The sequence below is a fragment of the Macrosteles quadrilineatus genome, unplaced genomic scaffold (genome assembly GCF_028750875.1).
Source record: "Macrosteles quadrilineatus isolate MER2022 unplaced genomic scaffold, UCM_ALF_1.0 Scaffold_5__1_contigs__length_97177068, whole genome shotgun sequence".
Lineage (NCBI taxonomy): Eukaryota > Metazoa > Arthropoda > Insecta > Hemiptera > Cicadellidae > Macrosteles > Macrosteles quadrilineatus.
The window spans coordinates 4,110,631-4,133,490 of record NW_026542598.1 but is presented as its reverse complement, the minus strand read 5'-3'; the positions used below and the strand labels follow the sequence as shown (position 1 = coordinate 4,133,490).

The following is a 22,860-nucleotide window of genomic DNA, read 5'->3' as shown; positions in this document are numbered from 1 at the left end:
ACATTTCCACTCAAAACTCAAACTCAAAAATGTTGACGTAAACAATACCATAGATAAAATACCCCCGCCGCAGCAAACCTGCAGACTAAGTGAATTTCAACTTGTCTACATATTTACTAAAATATTTCCATAATTAAGACACATTTATTCCCAATCTAAATAACTTTAGATTTAACGAGTGCTTAGGTTTGCTGCTACGGGGAAGGTAAACAGTGTTGTTGAGGAGAGCAACGTTTACGCTCGAGCCGCAGGCGAGTGCGGAATGATCTCGAGTGCAGCAAAAGCCTTTTGCACTCGTGTTACACATCATATTTTTCCTACAGTCACTATAAAGCATATAAAATAATTAGTCTTTCAAACACTATACAACACCAGACTAACCAACAACACTTTTTTAGGTTCAGCTGGCAACTCAAATAGGTGCCCTAGAGGAAGTAGTCCCCGGTCCATATCACTCCGCTATTTTTTCCTCGGCAAGCAATGTGCTCCACGACTTGAGAAAATAGTTCCGTATATTTTTTTTAATTTGCAGTGGTTTCCGCACCTAAAAAATGCCTTAAAGGTATTTTCTTGTTTTTTAAGATCGTAGGAATGTTTTAAAAACGTTTAAAAGAAAAGACCAGAAAGTTCAGAAATACCGAAAAGAGAACATAAACTATAAACACGAAATTACAGATTAAATCGTAGTTATAATAGTCAATCAGCTGCTCATAGTATTATTATCTTTAAATGTTGCCAACCTATTTCCAAGCGTACACGGATTACGTGTATAATAGAACCACGCTGTTTTGTGTTGTTTCGTTGGAATCCTGTTGTGCACCAAAGTATAAACCGTACGACAAAGTATAAATATGCAGCAATTAGCAGCTTTCTGTACTATAAACAGTACAAGGAAGCCAACTTTGTCGGGTGACTGTAGGAAAAAGTTATTGATTACAGTTCAAACGTAAGAAAAGAACTATTTTAAAACGTGCACTTTTTATAACTTACAATCCAAGTCAGAGGTAACTCTATGGAATCTTTTTTATGAAAATGTAAAGAGATACTCAGCTGGCTGCGTGATGACGACGGAATCTCTTATTCCTTCCCATGATGCAATGTTTCATTGGCATGTGCCTTGAGTGACGTCCATTTTGCTAGTTTCATCAAGAATATTTGTTGAAATTTGGAAGCTATCAAAGCGGTAAGAATTTCGTTTTGTATTAAACAGCACTAGAATAATGTGTAGTGTATACTTTAACTATAAGTAGTTACGTAGGTAGTGTAATAATAAGAAAATGGTCGCATCCCAGTGCTCGCTCCACGGTGTGTTCTGCTTTGCACATTTGCTGGTATCAGATTCTCCATAAAAATTAAAATGCACATGGAGATGTAATTTTGTTTGATCAAATAATCCGCTGTTACAATTATATTAGACGTAGTTCCTGTGAATAATTTTATTACTGTCTAATAAGCAGGATGTGTAATAAGTTAACTCGATTGGGCGTGCTAGAAATAATTAGGATTCTTCCTTCTCACACCTATAATATTATTTTATGAAGCTAATAAATTACTTTTTAGACCCCTGACCTATCGCAATGTTTTACACTTTGAGCTCACTAATCTAGTGGCCTTCCTCCCTTGACTAATGATAGGCTCAATTCATATTTTCTTATTATTTGTACTTGGGTAATTGAATGAGCTAGGCTAATTAATATCTTAGTAACTTGATGACTTAGGTAGGCTAGAGATTTGTTTTTCATAATAATTTCTTATGTCGCCAATTAAAGTTATTAAATAATCTCACATTGCATAAACTTAGCAGTTAACTTAGTGTTAAGGCTCTGAGTTTTTTTTAGGGCATCTACTTATCTTTAGGATGGGCTACTTCGAACGTGGAGATTAACTTAACTTAATTGCATTTTAAGTTACTAACTTAGGCCTTGCCTAGTTTAGATAGGGTTAGGCCTAGGTCTATCCTTATTTAATTTGGTTATTCTGCAATTGAAGGTTGCCAAATAAGTTATTGTTGAATTGAATTATTGGTTAGGCTAATATAAATTAAGTTAAGTTAGTAGGCTAGGCCTAGACCTAAACTTAGTTTTTGGCCCATTTAATTTATAAGCTTTCCCTAAGCTTTGTTAGCCGAAGATTAACCAACTAGGCTACAGGGCCCAGAAATAAGTTAAAAATTAGAGCAAGCATTAACTTGAAACATGGACAAGGTTTAAGTTAGGTCTATAAGTCATTGTGCACTCTTCAAGGGGTCTGCTTAGAAGAATGTGTAGGCTATTACTAATATAACTAAGTACGCCTACTTTATAGCCTATTTAACACAGGTAGGGGATTATTAACTGAAGACACGTTAAAATAGTTAGTGTTTTTACACTTACTTATTATGCTAAATAACTGCCTGAAAATGACTGTCACTTTCTCAGAAAAAGTCAAACATAGAAAATAATTATATTTTCTGCACAAAGGATAACTTAAGTTACGCGTCCGGTACCCGGACGTAGATAAGGCATCTGGCAGTTACTGACATAACCTAACCTAACTAACCAAACTTGCTGATAATGAAAAAAATCGAATGATGGTTAAATTCCGTTTATAAAATAAAATGATAAGTTAAATGCCAAAAATTCTAATAAAAGATGTTTAACTTAAGAACTTAAGAAGAAATGGCATTCAAAGCAAAATCTCTGACAAAAAGTTAAGGTTACCCATGGGGTTCGAATCAGGGACCTAGCTTGCATATCAGCTGAACACTATCCACTACACCACGTACAACGATAGCTGTACATCGTATCGTTGTGGTAATGGCTTTCTGGGCCGCCACAACCCGGTGACGACACTGCCGGGACGCCTGATCCACGTTCGGTTACTGAACGCGTATCCTCTGTGTATTTTATAACCAAAATCATACATTTAAGATAATGTAGGCTATTTATAGTGCTTAATTTACGTGCTAAGTTATCATAAAAAAGTGGGTGATAGAGCAAGGATGATAACAAATAAATGATGTCACTACTTCGTACATTATAAGTTAAAAACATTAACTCAGCACCTTACTCCTTCTGTTTTAATTCTTAAAATGCTTCTTTAAAACGCAACTTTCTTTTAATTTATTTAAGTTATAGGTATAGTATAGTCCCTCTTATCTGGACTCCTTTTAACCGGACATCGGTTTAACCAGACTACACGATTCGCTGGAAATGACATCTCTTTAACTGGAAATTTTTTATCAGCACATCGGTTTAACCGGACTAGATTGGCAGGAAGTGGGCATTACTGAAACAACTGTTCTCGTGGGAAAGTTTTGAGACCAGTGATCACATGTCTAAATACGTAATAAAGCATTATTGCCTTAGGTATATAAGTTAGTATGCATTTAAACGGTCCGTTGTAACTCGTTATTGTGGACGTCGGTTTATCCGGAAAATCCGTTATCCGGACTGGCCTCGGTCCCAAGAAGTCCGTATGAGAGGGAGTCTACTGTAGGGTACCGGTACTTATATTAATAGGCAAGCATGGGTTTTTAAACCCCTTTTTATCAGCTCGTGCACATCACAGGGAAAATCTACGCATAAGCTACTGTTAGAAAGATATTTTCATGTAGATGTGCAGAATCCCTTTTATAAATTAACTTGAAATAGACTAAAAAAATAACAAAAATGAATTTAAAATAAAAAAAATTAACTTGGGCCTTATGGGTTGCCATGCTGGTGACGAAATAACAACAAAATATAAACAGATAATCAAAACAAATGAAATAAATTCCAATAACATGTTTTATTTCCTACAGCATGGGGTGAAAATTGAGAAGTCAGGTAGGCTACATATAATTTATATTTTTGGTCAAGTCTTTGACCACTGAATGACCTTTAACTTACTTCTTAAAACGCATACCTATCTAAGTTAAATAACAAATTGAGCACTGATCTAATTTAGGCAAAAAGTAATATAAGTTAGCCTAAGTTAACTTACATAACTTAATAAGTTAGGCCCTACATGTATATTATATTGATTATGAAATGAAACTGTTCTTGTTCTAAACCCAGGCCTAACCAAACTTGCTGTAACATTTCAAAATTCCGTTTGATAACTGAAAAGGTCTGTGTGGAATATCGTACAAAATTTTGAAATGTCTTAACCTACAGCCTGTTGTTTGGTTAGGTTAGATTAGAAAAGATTTTTCCAATTCAATTAATTTATTTCCACAGTAAGTTATCACCATTTTACAAAAAGGTAAATTACAATAAAGCTATATCCAACTAAAATAAGTTAATTCAAATTCAAATTCAAATTCTTTATTAAGCATGTAGACATAGTTACAATGTATATGCCAAGTCAAAATTACAAAATGGCAACCAAATAAAACAATCCCTCTAAAAACCTATACATCTTCAAACTTATCAGTTAAAAAGGCATTTACTGAGTAATACATCTTTTCAATTAACAAACACTTCAACCTCCTCCTGAATACTACATAATCTTGAACGGATTTTAAACTTGGTGGGAGATTGTTGAAAAGAACTATTGCTGAATATTTTAAATGATGCTGAAAAAATGTGGTGGAGTGTGGCGGGATATTCATAATGCATCTGGGCTTACTTCTTGTTCCATAAGTGTGAGATGGAAGAAATTGATGAAAAAGATGGTAGTTTTTATGCAAAAATGATAAAGTTTCAAAAATATAAATCGATGGGAAGGTTAACAGTTTGTTGGACGAGAAAAGTTTGGTACATGAGGTTCTGGATGAAACCTGAAAAATTAATCTTATAGCCTTCTTCTGAAGCCTAAACACTGATTTGGATCTGGTGCTCTCAGAGCCCCAAATTGAAACCCTATAGGATATAAATGGATAGATAATACCATAATAAGCGGTCATGAGTATATCAGTCGATGCAAAGCGAACCAGTTTCCGGAGCACAGAAATACCCTGACTCAGTTTATTACATACGTGATCTATATGATCATGAAACGTCAAATTGCGATCAATGATTAGACCAAGGAACTTAACGGAGCGTTCTGAAAACACAGGTACATCACCCAAAATAAATACTGAGCAAACTGCTATTTGAATTACAGTTGATAGAGAATTCAATAAGGGTAGTTTTCAAGATATTAACTTGTAGTCTATTTTGCTCAAGCCAATTGACAAGTGCATTCCCCTCTAAGAACGTATCAAGTTCCAGGCGGTTTCTTGATGGGCTAGAAAACGTTAATGACGTGTCTTCAGCATAGAGGCACAAGTTTGGAACAGACAAGCCCTGCCAAAGATCGTTGATGAATAACAAAAAAAGGACAGGGCCCAAAATTGAGCCTTGTGGCACGCCCTTATTGACAGTTCCTTTTTTGGAAACCCTATTGCATATGTTATTTGACTTATCAACGGAATTTACCTTGACGAATTGTACCCTTTCGACCAGATATGACTGAAACCACTGATTATCATCAAATAAATGTTATAACTTGACAATAACAATTGTCAACAATAAGTTAACTTATGAATATAAAAACAATTCATCAATAGAGAAAGAAACAATAATAAATATTGTGATTCAAAAACAAGAACTAAGTACGGTATACACACAGTGTGGAATCTCGTGAGCAAGACTAACATGACAAAATACCCCCGCCGCAGCAAACCTGCAGACTAAGCAAATTTCCATTTGCCTGATTGGATTTACACTAAAATGTCTCCTTAAAAATTTCAAACCTATCGCCTATTTAAATAGAATCACTTTAACACATACTTAGGTTTGCTGCAACAGGGAGGGTAAAAGTGTTTTTTTATGTAAAATGTTAATAGTTAGTAAAAAATAAAAACATTTTCCAAATTTGGGCAAAATATGTTCATAAACAAGCAAACTAACCAGTTTACTTAGGGCCTATTCTCCATAAGAATGACATGGGAATTTAAAATTTACATTTTTTTTAAATTTTCTCCGTAACCATTAGGCGCATTATAACGCTTCAATATACTAAATTATTTGTTTTTCTAAGCTCTACAAAATAGTTTGGAAAGAAATTGCAAAATTTTATGTTTTTTGGGTCATACATGGGAAAAACCCATTTTTACCCCATAAAAGCCCCCCATAAACCCCCGTTCCCATGGTCCGATCATCCTGGATCGCAAACTCGTTCGTATAAACGTAGGTTTACATGTTTGTACCAAATTTCATCAAAATCGGATCATATTTGCTCGAGTTATCGCGCTAACGGACACATATATATATCTTATCTTACTAATATCATAAATCTGAAAGTTTGTGAGTTTGTGTGTATGTTTGTGTGTGTGTGTGTGTTGCTCAATCACGCATAAACTACTGGATGGATTGGGCTGAAATTTGGCATGATGATAGCTCACATTCCCGATTAACATTAAAGCATATTCTTATCTCAAAAACCCTTTCGGGCTCCGCCCCAGTGGCTCTGTAGTTCCCCATGTTAATCTTATGATTTTTCATATTTAAAAGGAATTAATGAATCTTAACAGCTGTTTCAATTAAACAAGTTGGTTCTGTTCTATGATGTTCAATAGCATAAAAGTTACAAGGATTACCAACAGGGTGCAGCACTATTATTTTTTTTTCAATTTATGACAACAGGTAATTTGCAACCAAACGGTGAGTGAGCGAAGCGAACGAACTTCAACTTGGAGGCGAGTTAGCGTAGCGAACGAGCTAACCTGAAGGCAAGTGAGCGCAGCGAACGAGCTCCAACCTAAAGGTGAGTGAGCGTAGCGAACGAACTTCAACCAGGACGTGAATGAGCTATGCGAATACTTATGAAGTTAAACGGGGCGAAATAAATAGTATATATAGGCCTATATATGAATTTGAACGAATGGTGTTTTTGGCCTCTATGGACCTCAAAACGAAAAAAAATATCGGTCGCGGGTCCAGGTCTTACCATGAGTACTACGGTAGCTTATTCCCTATATGGGAAATTCACTAAAAGATCCAAATACTTGTACCGGTACTAACTTGAGTTTAATTTTAAATCAGTAGCCTAAGGGTAAAAATACACAAATATACAGCGATCCAGAGCGAGCTGTAGCGGCGTGACTGACGTACACATGCAGCAACCAGCGAGAGCGACAAGAACGGGAGCTCGCAGCTCGATCAGTTCCAAGATGTCACATAGTATGTTAGCACGCAAATTCCAGCACAGCGAAAACACATGGCTAAAACATTAATTCCAATCGGTGGGTGCATGGGGGTGGCGGATTTTTACTCCCTTGGAATTGTACCCCCCCCCCCCCCCATTTGACTCAGACCTCTTCATGCACTTAATTTGAAATTGGGCGTGGTAGCAATAAATACCTATTTAAATATGTGATGTTTGATTCTAACTAAATACAAGCTCAATTCAAAATAAAATAAATTAATCCAATGTAGGCCTATGTTATCTATCGTAAATGTGTGTCCTTTGTGCGTTACGATATTGCCCATCCGGTCGCCATGAAACTTTGGAAGGTTGCTTTACATGTTACACGCAAAGTAACTTATATAGGCCTACCTATTTAGGAATTCTATAGAATGAATATTCTTTACATTGCCAGGATGAATGAACATTCTTATAAACCAGGGAAAATATGAAATAGAGCTCATTGTATACTTTGCTTAGTTATTGCATAGAATGCCTGTTGGAACTGCAGGTAAGAAGTATTACCTACACTGTATCAGATAGGCTAGGCCTAATATTTTATTACATTACATGTCCGTGAAACAAAATTATGTAAAGTAAAAAATGAAAACCAATAGGAAGTCATGTGTAGGCCAATTTTATTTTAATGATACCACTTAAGTTTATTGAAAGAAGATTGAAGATGTTTCTAACTTGGGGGGGGAAGGGGGTGTACAATTTCAGCCCGTACACATTTGGTTTTCAGGTACCGGTAGGGGTTACAATTCCAGGGGGGTAAAATTCTGGCGACTCGGTGCATAAAGTAAATGAAAGAAGGGAGGTGCATGGTGAATATCATATATGTTTCCAGTTCTTAAGAAACATGAATCACCATTTATGCAATACATGTACCTTCTGGGTAGTTTTCGTGTCCGGTAGAATGGGCGTACAGAGCGGCCTACCGGCTAAAGTGGTACTAAAAATTTCCACAAGATCGTTGCTCGCTCTGTTCCTAAACGCTCGAATAATAAAACTAGATTGTTCCAAATTAAACCGCTAGGCCGCAACAGCTGTTTGTTTGTGTGTTACTACTGGATTGTACCATGCACCTCCCATGGTTTGATTTTCTTCGCTCTAAATTGCTCTGCTCCGCCCCTAATCGCGGTATGTGCGTTTCTACCCTAAGTTTACAAGGGTGTACCCTATAAAGTTTATGTCAGCGTGTTTAATATTAATGGAATGGAAAAAAATAATTACATAATAATCGTGTTCAGTGTAAGATTATATGCACAATTTAAATACCTACTTTAAATGTGTTTTAATATTGTACATAATTTGTTTTTTTCAAGATTTTTTGTGTTAATTTGACTTTGGGGTCATTTATGAATTCAGGACTTAATAACATCATGATAGTGTAAAAAATACTATTTTAATGTGACGTCTGTGATCGATATAATCACCAACCCATTGGCTACCGTCAAGACTAGATAATTGTGCATTCAGCTGCTCTCCACCTCCAGTTCAATAGGCTAAGTTAAGTTAGGCCTAGTAACTGATTTGTTTCAACGCCAGGACGAACATAGACTAATAGACTAGGCGTAAGTCTTGGGTTTTCTTCTTCTCTATTTAGCTTATTGGCCTATCTATTCTTAGTAGACCTAATTGTAATTTATCACATCCTGGTAGTCAATGATCCTTAGCGTAAAATTTGATTCATTAAATAAGTTTAGGCAGCTTAGACCTTCTTAAGTAGCCTAAGTTAAAATATTGGCTGGCAACTTTAGATAAAAGCTGGACTCATTTAAAATTCTGTTTCTAATTAAGGCTACAGAATTACGTTTTATACACTTATTTCTCTATTATAATAAACTCTATTATAATAAACACTTACCGTAGTAGACCTAAATAATTTAAACACAATCACGATGTGTGCGCCCAATCGGGTACACAAGGGCTTTTTTTTAAATGTCGGGCGTGTAAGCTTACCCAATAATGAACGTACGTACATGCTATAGACCAACCAACACAAGTAGACTTCTCATCCCATTATACATTTTGAAACTCGTGTTTTGTGTCTAAGTTCATGTTGGTGATACTGATTGCTAGTGTTGAAAAACAATTTTTTCTATTAGATTGTTTCATTTGGTTAAATAAATAAATAAGGTTTTAAATGACTCAAATTGTTAACAAAACACTGCCCCTAATAGTGCATTAGGCGGAACAGAACTAACAATAAAATTGTCTTCAGCTGATCCATAAGGATGATAAAATCTACCATGAGAGTATGCTTAGGAGATAACTTACCTTAATCATTCTCACTAATTTATATATCTAAATTCGTGAGAATGATTAATTATCGTCATTCAGTTTTAATTTAATGGTAGGCCTAAACATTTTATTATTAAGTAGCCTATCTTAAATTATATGTAGCCTCGCCTACCATTAACTAATCGAACAGGGTTTTAATATTAATTTTGAGATTCGAGTGTCAGGATTCGATCTTTGAAGCCAACTATTGGTTAATATGATCAAAATAAAACAGCGAATTCTGTTTACTTAGTTGGGATTACAAAATAAATAAATAAAGATAGGCTACTAAATAATGAAATGCTTACAATTAATTAAAAACAGAAATAAAAAAATCAATCATTCAATTTCTAAAATCAGCCAGGGGGTAAAATTCTGGGGGTAAAAATCCGGCCTGTACATCTTCAGTTGTCTAAACGCTAGTTTTATGGACAGGGAGTAAAATCTAATTAATCACACTCTGACTATTTTCATTAGACTTCCAAATCCGCAGGGGTAAAATTCCGGCCGCCAACAAACTTTTGGCCACTCAGGTTACTACGTCATAGTGACGTAAGCTTTGCCCAGGGGGATAAAATTCCGGCGACCCACTTTCAATAGTAAATAAGTTTTTGAAACTTCTTATTTTTGACTTGAAATGTCTGGATTGTGTTGGTGAATTCAGTCAAAAAACTTTGTTTAAGTTTGTCAGAGGAACTGGCAACATAGCCTAGACGCAAACAATCTATTTGCGTTTTTTCTCAATTGAAGTAGAGCGAGTAATACAAAAGTTTACAATCAAAACATAAGTCCGCCAAGATTTGGTATAATCTTACTACTTGGACATAGCATAGTCAAGGCATTAATATAGTTCCTACTAAATGTTGAAATATCTCGATCTGTCAGTGTCAGAAGTATTTATTTCTTGCATGCATTCATGTGATCTGACATTAGGCAAGTTACCACCGTGACAACACTATGTGCTTAGTATATTTTTTCACATCCAAAGTAAGTTGCAAAGCAGAACTGTCAAATATTATTCATCTCACCAAGTGAATGTGTATCTGGATGGGTGTCTATTAGACCAGGCCTCTCTATTTCTACTCTCCTCATAGGCATAAGATATCTTATTATTAATTGTCTCCTACTCCCGTTTTCAATATTTCTTCTATGAACTTGAGGCGTTTTCTGTTCTTCCAACAAAACTGATTAAATGTTTAACCTTTGTTCTTAACCTACTGTATATTACAAACATTAATATTCACTCCCAAAAAGCTAATAAGTTTCTTTTTATAAACAGCTGTTTTTTGTTTTTAAACTTGTTCTATGTATTTCTTATGGGGAAAACCTGACCTTAAAAAGGGTCTCACGCCCTTAAGAGTAGAAATTTAAAAATTCTAAAAACTTATTGCAAAACTACATATTGAGACGAATCTTTTGACACCTTAAACGTTAAAATTGGTAAACAAATAAGGGAGGAGTTGCGTTAACAAAAAACGGCTTCACGTATTATATAGGCCTATATAGATTTAGTTTATAAATTAAATTGTGGCATATTTTAGCTACATTCTGGAAATTTGGTAGTTCGATACATTATCATGACCAAACCGTTCGTGTTGGGAAAGACAACTAGACTAGCGATTATTTGACCAGAGTAGTCAATTTACCTACTGCAAATTACAGGCCCCAAGAGCCAGCTTTGATGATTATTATTATTAATTGAACAACTACAACTACACAAATACCATGATCTTTGAATATGTGCAATAATTACTAATCAGACAACTGGACACAACCTGAACAAAGAATTGAATTGAACCAACCTTTATTATTTAAATGCGACATTGGAAATTATATTAAATTAGTTGATATTTGAAACGGATTCCTTAGAAAAATATTTTAGTCAAACACCATACCTCACAAGGGGGCCTTACCCCCGTGTCCCATGTAACTATACTGTAATAGATACAACTTCCGAATCGGAGAGGTGTGGAGGGGTAGCGAGCAGTGGAGGGGTAGCGAGCAGTGGGGAGACTGCTGTTGCGGTGTTGCCGCGTTGTTAGTCATAGTGAGCGGGAACTGCCACTTCCTCACAGAATATGCGCGCCAGCGCCAGCTTACAACAATGCACGCAACGTTACACTGTGTGCTGTGCTGTAATTTCGTGTTATCTGTTAGAGAACATCTGCTGATAGGGAAGTGTTGTAAACAGAACAGCGTAGAAGTACAGAAAAATTTGTTCCAAAATAAATGATTCCCCATGTTTGGAACACTCTTTGCTATTACTGACTTCTGAAACAACATTTCTGTTGTAAACCCAAAATATACTGTGAAATACACATGTGATGACTATTCCAACATCAAAACGGTTTTTTTTAGCTTAGGGGACTTCTAAACTCTCGCGGACAGTATACTGTACTCGAAGTAGTCACTGTCATAACACTGGAGGAACTGCACATGTGCGTGCGGGCGTGGAGATGCAGTGCGATATGGCAACAGCGCCTGTTGCTATGGAAACCGCGTCAGGCTCTCCTTGCTCTTATTGGTCAGGTAGTCAACCTGGCAGTTCTCCCTCTTACTCGAACGTCAGATCGCCCCACCACGCCGATACGGAAGTTGTATCTATTCAAGTATAGGAAGCCATGTTGGTCCTTGGAGAGCAGGGGCACGACCACTGGTATTTCCTCGTCCTTGCCTGCTATCGTCGCTGCCTGCTCATGCGCGACCATATTGTCCTGGCTTGTACCATGGCTTGACTTTACATGTATATGGTGGGACATTTAAATATATTGTGTAGGCTGAGCTCCACAAAAGGGTAGGAGTGAAACCATTTTTAAGACATTTTTAAAGAACCAACATTGTCTCTTTTGCATACTGACCCCGTTGCAAGGCCCATACTGCCAGTATTGTATAAAGGGCAGAAGGGTATTCTTATGGTGAACTCATCAAATCTTGACCTACTCAAACTAAAATTTGAACTTGCAGTAGAACTTATAAAAGCAACTGGAAAACCAGAGTGAATAATTAAATAAAAAAACACTTTTATATTACTGATTAACTGAAATGGCCTAAAAATAAAAAATAAAAAACAAAAACACTTAAATTTATCAACAAACATTGAGAGCTTTAGATCGCTTTCCTTAAAAAGTGTTTTTGGCTCTTCCTAACAAATTGCTACTGTCATTGAAACTCAAAATGATATTTTTGAAGGATTACAGATTGTTGAATAATAGTTCTTTACTCTTTGTCTATTAATTTGACCCGCTGAAAGTAGCTTAAAGTAGATCATCAATTATCTGAAGGCCGGTATCCGAATATCTGAAAGGCCAATCACACCAGTATACAACCGCAAGAAAGAATTGCTGATGTCACTGAGACCGCAAGGTATGCTCACAAATGTTGTTACGATCGCGGGAGACGTTTGCCTGTGTCGCCGAGACCCCCCCCCCCCCCCAAAGCAGAACTACAGGCGACTGTGCGACATTTCGGCAGAAAGACAAGGAGGGCTGCAGAAAGCCCAGCCTGCCTGACTTTTTTTAAATTATTAATTTTCACTTTCTTCCACTTAACCTGTATACGATTCTGCAAAAAACGCTACCGGTACATAATAAGTTAGTAATTTTTTTTTCATTAAATATTTCTGTAGAGAATCAACAATATTTACAACATTTAGAGAATCATCAATAACATTTTCTGCAGAAGAATTCTCCGTTCTGCAAACAGTAACGCTACAAAACATCATGCATTACATAAATGAAAGCTGGGAAGTCAATATTTGGTGCATCGATCGTTAGGAAGAACGCATAGAATTAACTTAATTAACAAAGCGATTCAGTGTAATAACAGTAGGTGTTTTCAAACCGATACAAGCGTTTAAAAACTTATTTATTTCCAAATATTCATTAAAACTTTCACACATGGTTCATTTAGTTGCACACAACTTGGACCGCATAAGCCCACAGAAATTCTTCGGACTTTTCCAAGTCTGTTGCAGAAAGTGTAAAAGCGTTCTCCTTTGCGGCCGACACCGCATGAAATGCTTACGGATGTTTCCGTGATCGAGGAAGACGAACTGGTGTTGCCGAGACTGCTTGATATGCTCACGGATATAGCTGCAATTGTGAGAGACGATCAGACTGCATGATATGGTCACGGTTGTTGATACCATCGCATGAGGAAATAAAAACCTGTAAAAAACTATTCAAATGTTATCAAAGTAAAAAAAGATTTTTTTTTTCACACCAATGGCCGACTATCAAAAAAATCAGCTATCCAAACATCTTCAATCCCCAATCGTATTGTATAATCGTATTTTCACTGTATTCTCACTTTCAAGTAGGCCTACTCTTTGTGGAGGAAAGGCTGAAAGCTGAAACAAGAAAAAATACCAAACTGGTGTGATGCGAGATTATGAGCAATAAACAACAACACCTATGTTTAAATTTAGCATGTTTTTTCCAAATATAAAAGGGGGGTTTTGTTACAATTCAATTATTAACCCTCCCAGTGTCAAACATCGATACATCGATGGTAGTGCAGACGGTTACATATTGTCTTTTAACTCAGTCAATTTCAGTCCTCAGTCAATTTCAGTCCGATCTGGACTGGATTGATATCACTGTTTAATAGAGATGGCCGATTGTCGATTGTACAATCGATAGTATCGATTGTTTTTAACAATCGATAGACTATCGATAGTTTTTTTCAACAATCGATTGTATTCCGGCGACACAGTCTATAGTTTTTTTTAACAATCGATTGTATTCCGGCGACACGACGTCGTGTATGGGCGGGGGCACGAATACTAGAAAAGACCCGGTATGGATCATAAACATAAACAAATTACGTTTATGGCCCGAAAGTAAACAAAACCAAATGTTAATTTTAATAATGCTATTAGTATAGGGGTTTTGTTTACTTTCGGGCCAAAAACGTCATATGTTTATGTTTATGATCCATACCGGTATTTTTCTAGTATTCGTGGGCGAGGGTGTTGGTGTTCCTGTTGGGAAGGTCTCATTCCCTAACCTAACATAGTTGCGTTGTTCTTTCTGTTATCGTTAACTATCTACCCAGTACCCCAGTACCTAACCTACACTGTGATCTTATTTGTGCCTTAGTGCTAGATATCAATTAGGTAATATGTAAAGTATTATTTTTAGAAATAGTGAGAGAATTATTAGTGTTAGCTAATTTATTAGCTAGACATAATGAGTAGAAGAAGACTAAAAAAGTGGTTCTTTTCTCACACAAAGCGATATAGCATTTGTCATTTTTATTTCTATAATGCTAATTTGTAAAACATAAATCACCTACACGAACAGGTTTTTACCATAATACATATTTATAAACTCTCGGTAGTAAAATTTTATGTCACAATTTGTTACCATACTTTTTTTTACATCTGTTACATGGAATTTTCTCTTTTATTCCAATATAACTTCAATGAGCAACTGACATTATCTTGTCTTGAAAGCACTTGTCAGTAAAATCATTTTTGTCAGGAATTTGCCAACAGAGCATCAACTGAACAATTACCTTATCTTTACCAATGAATTGTTTGATTCTTTTCATTTGGTTAGTTAAAACAATTGTGCTTACATTATGTGGCATGTATAAAGAATTTTCTTAGTTTTAGGTTAATTTACTAGCCCATATATTTTTTACATATATTTTTAAAATTAATTACAATAAATTTTCAAGCATTGCATCCATGATAACAATTTAGGCCTATTAACTGGTTTCTTCTTAGTTTAGGCCTGTATAATAAAAAAAAATGTAAACACCATCAAATGCTGGCAAAGGCGAGAAGTTAAGTTACAATAACATCAATAATTATTTTGAGTCCATATGAGTAAGTTAAATACCAATTAGTAAAATGTAAAACTGATAATAATTAAATAATGAAATGTGAAGTTATAACATACAATCTTACAGAAAATCCATCATGGCAAAATAGAATTAATAAATTGATCAGAATGCAACATATTACTAAAAACACATACAACAAAAAATGCCTATTAATAGCAACAAAATTGAAACACTACAAAGCAGTTATACTTCCACAAATAACATATGCAAGTGAAACTATGTTTAAAACAACTAACACTGTAGCAATATATAAAATACTAATAATATAAAGAAGAATCATCAGAACATGTATAAACAAAAAATATCAAAAAGATGTAGTTTGGAGATTGGCCTAAAATAAAACTGTATATAAGGAAATAGAGCCATTAACATGTATAATTAAAAAGAAAAGATTTCATTCATTGGACATCTTTTAAGGACACTGGAAAATAGAATAAGCAAGAAAATAATTGACAAGTTGTGGAATAGCAAGAGTGACTTTAGGTGGATTACAGAGATTAAGGAGGACATGAGAAGGTTGAAAATATCATTAGAAGATTTGGAAAATAAGTCAGAGGCGCTTGCAGTACTCAAAGACAAAAATATCATCCTGCTAATAGGAGCAAACAATCAGAGACGAGGAAGAGTGGTTTCGGAAGAAGAAAGAAAACAACGGTCGGAAAGAATGAAGAAGTATTGGGCGGACAAGAAGAACAGACAGAATTTAAAAAGAATCTAACCATTATATTGACTTAAGTAGTCCAATGCTGGCCATAAAATAATAATAATAATAAGGCTAATTAAAACTAAAAACGCCAATTAGGGCCTAATGTTAAAATTTAATTCAACGTGACCGAGGCGGCACACTATCTCTCTCAGATACATTTTCCCTAAAAATTTCTGAGAAGCCCACTTTAAATATGTTTTCCCCCTAATTTTTATTTTACTTTATATAACAACTCTTGACCTATAGATTTCATACATATTTGACACTGTTTTCATTTCTCAATTAGTAAAAAAGTTGTCAGACCATAGGCCTACACATTCCTGTAGGCCTATCCATTAGATACAGTGCACCATGCCCGTCACATTCTGAACTAAACGTTGTCTTTGCTGGGTAAAAACAGTTTTATTTATTTCTAAATTTAATGGAATCATCCAATTTTTGTATGATATAACAGAGATATATCACATAAAAACGAAATGCATCACAAAATAAAAACACGGCCGGTCGCACTGTATATCTGTCAGATACAACAAAGCAAAACAAGGCATGTGTGTACGGGACGACGCTAACAGCGCTACTGAGGTGTGTGGAGGGAGGGGAGGAAGCAGCACAGTGGCCAAGACTGGTTTTGGGGCGGGAACACGAAAATGGCGGGAATTTTTCATGTTGCAGTATCTAATAGATTTGGTGCGACCGATGGGAGGTTAAACTTAGTTTAAACATATTTAAACTAACTTCGTAGCTCCCCTTATTTTGCAACTACAATCTTGGATGAGAACTGGATGAATAACTGAATTAACAAAGAACTGAACTAATAATACTACTTATACGTGCGACTAATTTTAACTTAATAAGAATAAGAAAAATTTATTCCATTGATCTTTTTCAAAGAAATAAGGCAGGTCATATAACATTACAAAAAATCATCTTGATACAATCTAATTTCTTTTTATAAAATTACATAAATTACATAGCACAATGACCTGTTTTAAATAGAACTTATAACAAAATTGCACTTCATAAATTCATTTAAGCTGTAAAAAGGATTTTGAATGAGTCAATTTTAAATTTAACCCATGCACAAGTTTCTCCTCAACTGTCCAAACCACCTTAGTCCTGTGGTAGGCCTGTTCATTGTCGGTGACAGAAGTAAACCACATATTTGAGATTTTAATTCGTTTCTGTTGTTTCAGGGTACGTGTACATGAATGGGGACGTTGGGAAGATCCCTTCAGGGGCGGTTTATGCTGCTTCCCCTGAACCCCAGGCTCCCCCACCCCCTGCTTCTGTCTCGGCTACCACGGCAGAATCTGTCAATGACTTCAGGTATGAGGCGACACCTGTTCCATTGTACTTGGATAAGTTAGTTCACTTGAAAAAAATCAAACTGACTAAAATTTGTTATAAATATACGTTATATGGTGTAAGTGTTTTATAAGAAGGAACCTACATAGTAAGGTGATAAAAAAGTTTTATCATGAAGAAACCGAGGTTTAGAGTCAAATAGATATAACATTTTACTCAAGGAAATAAAACCATCAAATGTAAGCTGAACTTCTTTTAAATAGGTCTAAATCAATTTCAACTATAAAAGTTCTTTAATCCAAAGGTTGAAAATACATTTCATTTTTCACACTATTAACTCTTCCAGGGCTAAATTAAATGACGGGCTGGAGCTTAATTATTTTTTGCCAAAAATTAAAAACTAAAGTGGTTGTGTTTTGTATTTATTTCACTTGAAATAATTCATGGATCATAAAAAGATTTTAATAAAGCCTGAACTAATTTTTCTAGAAAAGTTATGAAGAAAATAAAATTTGATTTGACGGATATATCCGTCTTTGTTGGCCCACAAAAAACATAAGGTGGACGGATATATCCGTCTGCCGCCTTCAGTGATAATCATATGAATACTGCCAATAATCTTCAGGATTCTTGTGGGCGGCAGACGGATATATTCGTCAACCTTAGGCTATTCCTTCCCTTGTTTTATTTTTTATCCATAAAAATGTATCTATCATTCTTAAATAAATCTAAACCACTCAGTTCCGCTCCCATGTCCTCAATCCCATTCCCCGGCAAGACTTCCACTACGGTACGTAAAGACTGTTCTTCAGTTTCATCATATCCATCACAATCCATACTATTATTTTCACTGCCAAGTCTAAAACCCCTAAGCATCCCAAAAACATCTTCAAATTTCAGATCGTTTGCATTAGTAACTTTAGCTCAATATAAAGGACAAAACAAAAAATGTAAACATCACTCACTAACAACCATGTGTGAAGTGACAGCATATTTACTTACACACACTCTATGGTGCGAAATAGCCGAAACAGCTGCGGCAATCATTATTGCCAACCACAAAAACAAAATAACCCATTTATAATGCAGTGTAATGTTTATTACCGTATTTTAAACATTGTATATCACTTAAAATTGTTTACAATACCTGCATATAGTAATCCTTTGTTGCTGATTTTGGCAACTAGTTTCGGTTCATTAGTGAACCTTCTTCAGGCCTCAAGGTGTGTGTGTTTTGTAATGTGTGTCCGTTCCGTGTATCGTGTTTTGTATATGTCTTATTTATTGAACTCTGTTATTAACGACCTTCGAATGAAGTGATCATTATATAAATTTCGTGTTTTTTGTAATGTGTGTCCGTTCCGTTTATTGTGTTTTGTATATGTCTTATTTATTGAACTCTGTTATTAACGACCTTCGAATGAAATGATCATTTGACACCTTGAGGCCTGAAGAAGGTTCACTAATGAACCGAAACTAGTTGCCAAAATCAGCAACAAAGGATTACTATATGCAGGTATTGTAAACCATTTTAAATATAATACAGTAATCCGGAGGCTAAACAACTATTTTTTAAAATTGTATATCAATTCGTTTTTTTGGACGGATATATCCGTCTTTATCCCAGAAAATAAATTTCTCGGGACGGATATATCCGTTTTAAGCCCGGAAAGTAAACAAAAATTGACGGATATATCCGTCCATAGCCCTGGAAGGGTTAAATGACTGTTAATGACTCCCACTGAATTTTGCCAAAGTCTGATCAGCTTTTTAAATTTTGCATCTCTTTACTTGATCTTATCACTCAGCCTAGTTTTGTTCAAGGAAAGGCTCTAGGCCAGGATTTTGAATCGTAGAAAAGAAGAGGATAGCAGCTGGAGCTTACCTCGAAAGTGTAGGTAGGCCATAGAAAATTTAGAAAATACACTGTGCACACAATATTTCTTCCCCTGAGGGACTTTGTCAGGTGTAGAAAAATAATTTACAAACTACAAAATGGCTGCTGTCATGGCTTTTGTCAACTGTGCAGGGTTACATATCACTAGTTTATTAATAACTATGTAGGCCTATACAACTATACATACACAGACACACATTTATATGCATACTATAGTTCGGCCGCTTAGAAAACGACCTGCACGCTAATGCTAAACCAATGCTGGAGGAGGTCGCTTTCTAAGCGGCCGAACTATAGTCCTGTAGTGTCAAAAACACCTATGAAGTAAAAACTTTTTAGCGGAAACATTCTGTCATAGTTTCCTTTGTGTTGACAGCACATTAAACGGCGTAGTGGATCCTCAGGAGACGTTCAGTGATGGTGCGGCCCCCGAGGGGGGGCCGGCCCCCGCCACTAGCCCCCCGGCCACAGCGGAGAATACACAGTCGAGTATTCCTCTTGACCAGCTCAAGCAGATGCTCTCCTCTCAGCTCGAATACTACTTCTCAAGGTATACATCCTCCCGTACTGATATTAATTGTGTTATAAAATATATTTGGGTTCTTAAAAACTCATACCAATATGACCCTGATTGCCTGAGTGATTAACCCAAAGTAATTTCTTATAATCACTCTTAAACAGTAATATAATAATTTATACACTTTGAACTTCATTTACAAAAACATTTTTTTTTTTTATTTTTTTTATTACATTTTTAATATTACTGTAAAGTGGGAATTGTTTTTGTTTTTTTGTTAAGGAGAAGGTATGTATGTTGCCAACCAAACAGACGGTCAACATTGACCATTGTTTTGTAAGTGTTAGGTTTTTATTTTTAGCAGTACCTTATGTATTTTATTTTATGTGCAAGTTAGTGTTGTATATGTTGTACATATATGGAGGTAGACTATTATGTAATTTGTACAATAAAGCACTTTTTCATTTCATTTCACTCTTAAACACTTACCTTAAACACACACACACACACACACACACCTTTAAACACTTATAACTCACTCTTAATCACATCTTATAATTAATTACACTTTGATATATAAATTCTTCTTTACCGAGGCGAACTTAAGACCTCATGATCCTTTCTTTCAGTTAACATCTTTGGGTTAGATCAGATGCAGGTCTAATTGAATATATATATATTCAAATGACACCTGGTTATATACAGATATGACTTTGATTTTTTGTAGGGAAAATCTGGCAAACGACACCTACCTGCTGTCTCAAATGGACAACGACCAATACGTCCCGATCTGGACCGTGGCTAACTTTAATGCTGTGAAGAAACTGACCAAGGACATTAAACTGATCACGGAAGTTCTAAGGGGTAAGGCTTGGTTAAATTAGGCAATAATGGTATACAAGCTATGAAGACTAAAAAACTTCAACAAATTACCCATCAAATTTCAAAACAGTAAAAATTTGGGCTATTTAAGATGAGTATGTTTTTAGAAGTGTAAATCTGGTGCAGACAGATGATTGGATGTCTAGTTCATAATCTAAAATCAAAGGTCTTTTACTTTTTCACTCAAGTATAAAAAATAGGTTCTCTTTATCAAATTCTATTGTGTAGGCCGTTATGGTTTGTCCCTGTGATTAGAACTTTCAGGCACATTTTGTTTAGAAATATATTGATTTAGACATTTTTGTTGAAGTCATTGGCATCCAATTTAGGATCAGATGCGTCTTTAATTCCTCAAACGTTACTTAGATAACTTGCCAATGTATTTTGCATTGCTTTTAGTTGCTTCATGGTCTATTTACAGTGATAAACAACATTTTTTAATTTTGTTTGTTTCCCATCTTCTAATCTAAGGATATTTATTTTCCCAGTATTACCGTGCAGTAATTGTGTTTGGTCGGCTTACAGAATCACCCAACTTGCAAGTTGATGAAGAGGGCCAGAAAGTAAGGCCCAGTCATAAGAGATGTATTGTTATCCTTAGAGAGATTCCTGACAGTACTCCAATTGAAGAAGTTAAGGTAAGATGCTCAGTTTATTAGTAACGCTAACAAATGCCCTATTCTTTGTTAAGCAAATCTTCATCTTGCCTTGGAAATTTTTAATTTTGGACTTGGAAAACCTGGGATTGTCCTTAAATTTTATTTAGATAGAACGCTGGACTGGACACCTTGTATGTATGTATTCATTACATTATGTATTTCCAGTTAGTCTCAGTTACTCAGTTATACTATCTGTCCTAAGATCAGCAAAATACTATTTTGCATTTTACCCATAGCTTTTTGCTACTGTAATTTTGCCCAAATTTATTTATATCCATATTGTTTTATTAAAAAGCATAAATAACAAAAACTAGTAAAATGAACTTAAATGCACCTTCATAAAGGTCATGAGGAGACACAGAGTGCGTTAAAGATTGTGTCTCTGATAAGGAGTTTATTACATCTCTGAGCCAGGTTAGAAATGTTTTCTTTTGTCCGATACAATTTTCTTTTGTGTAGGTTGATATTTTGTGCACTGCATAGTTGGCAATTTTGACTTGTTTTGATGTTTTGGTCAGAGTCATCTTTTAGTTTTAAGAGGTAATTTAATTTGAACTGGTTATAGAATGTGAAAATGCCTAGTGTGTAGTACATTAATTGTAATTATAAGTGGTTTCTTCCTGGTTGAAAAATCATGAACACCACCCACAATGACGGAGACATCATCATCATCATGAATAGGTTACATACCTTATAAATCCGACGAACAGCTCAATTTTATTGAAGGTCATTTACATGTTTCGGCTATTGTCAAAACGTCGCAGTTGGATCGTGAAATCCTTGTCATTTTTTTTTTTTACTAAAACTTCATACACAAACACACATACACGGATGGGACGAAGACATTACGAATGATTTGTTTTGTAATGTCTTCGTCTCGTCTGTGTATGTGTGTTTGTGTATGTACTTTTAGTAGAAAATAATGACAAGGATTTCATTCCTTCGATTCCAGGTGGTAATTTTTCTGCCGACTAGTACATTAGCTTATATGGATTATTGTGTAATAAAGTTTAATTTATAGTAAGTTTGTATTTACTCCCTGATTCATCCTCCTTAACTGTAAAAAAATGCTGATTAAGAAACATTTCACATTCAACACCTCATTCCGCAATGTTATACTTGTCGTCAATAAGCATACGAAAGACTGAGACCCGAGACACGACAGTCAATGACACGGGCGTGGCAGCTCAGATGAGTCGAATCCGAATCTTGAATCCACCGAAACGTAAGAAAAGATTCGAGAATCGCTGACAGAATACGCCGACTCGCCGCCACCCGCCAGCTCTATCCATCTATAATAACGTGTAACAGCACAGCGACAGCAGTAGCAGTGTCAATCTACGCATAGCTGGAACAAAACCAAATTCGGTCTCAAAACTTAAGGCCATGGCTTGAATTACGCGTATTAGTCGAATATTAATTGTATTTTAATAGGGATAGGTCGATAACAGAATTTGTCGATTCGATACCAGTTCTGAAATATTACTCACAATTCTCGATACGGTACCGATTTCATATAAAAACTCATATTTTTGAGGAAGTTGCAATGGTCAATGTTTTGTTGTTCGTTTAGATTCTGAATCAGACCACTGGTGTAGTTCATGCCGGCCCAAAATTATCGTGCGCT

The 22,860-nt window shown here is 35.5% G+C and overlaps 1 protein-coding gene across 1 annotated transcript in view; it reads left to right on the top strand.

Annotated features, from left to right (window-relative positions):
- The window catches only part of LOC128994218 (la-related protein 4-like), a 63,717-nt gene that overhangs the window by 17,564 nt on the left and 23,293 nt on the right, over positions 1 to 22,860 (top strand). The window contains exons 4-7 of the mRNA XM_054418600.1: positions 17,167 to 17,299; positions 19,552 to 19,725; positions 20,420 to 20,556; positions 21,100 to 21,212. Of these exons, the coding sequence (XP_054274575.1) occupies positions 17,167 to 17,299; positions 19,552 to 19,725; positions 20,420 to 20,556; positions 21,100 to 21,212 (557 nt within the window). The remainder of the gene's footprint in view (positions 1 to 17,166; positions 17,300 to 19,551; positions 19,726 to 20,419; positions 20,557 to 21,099; positions 21,213 to 22,860) is intronic.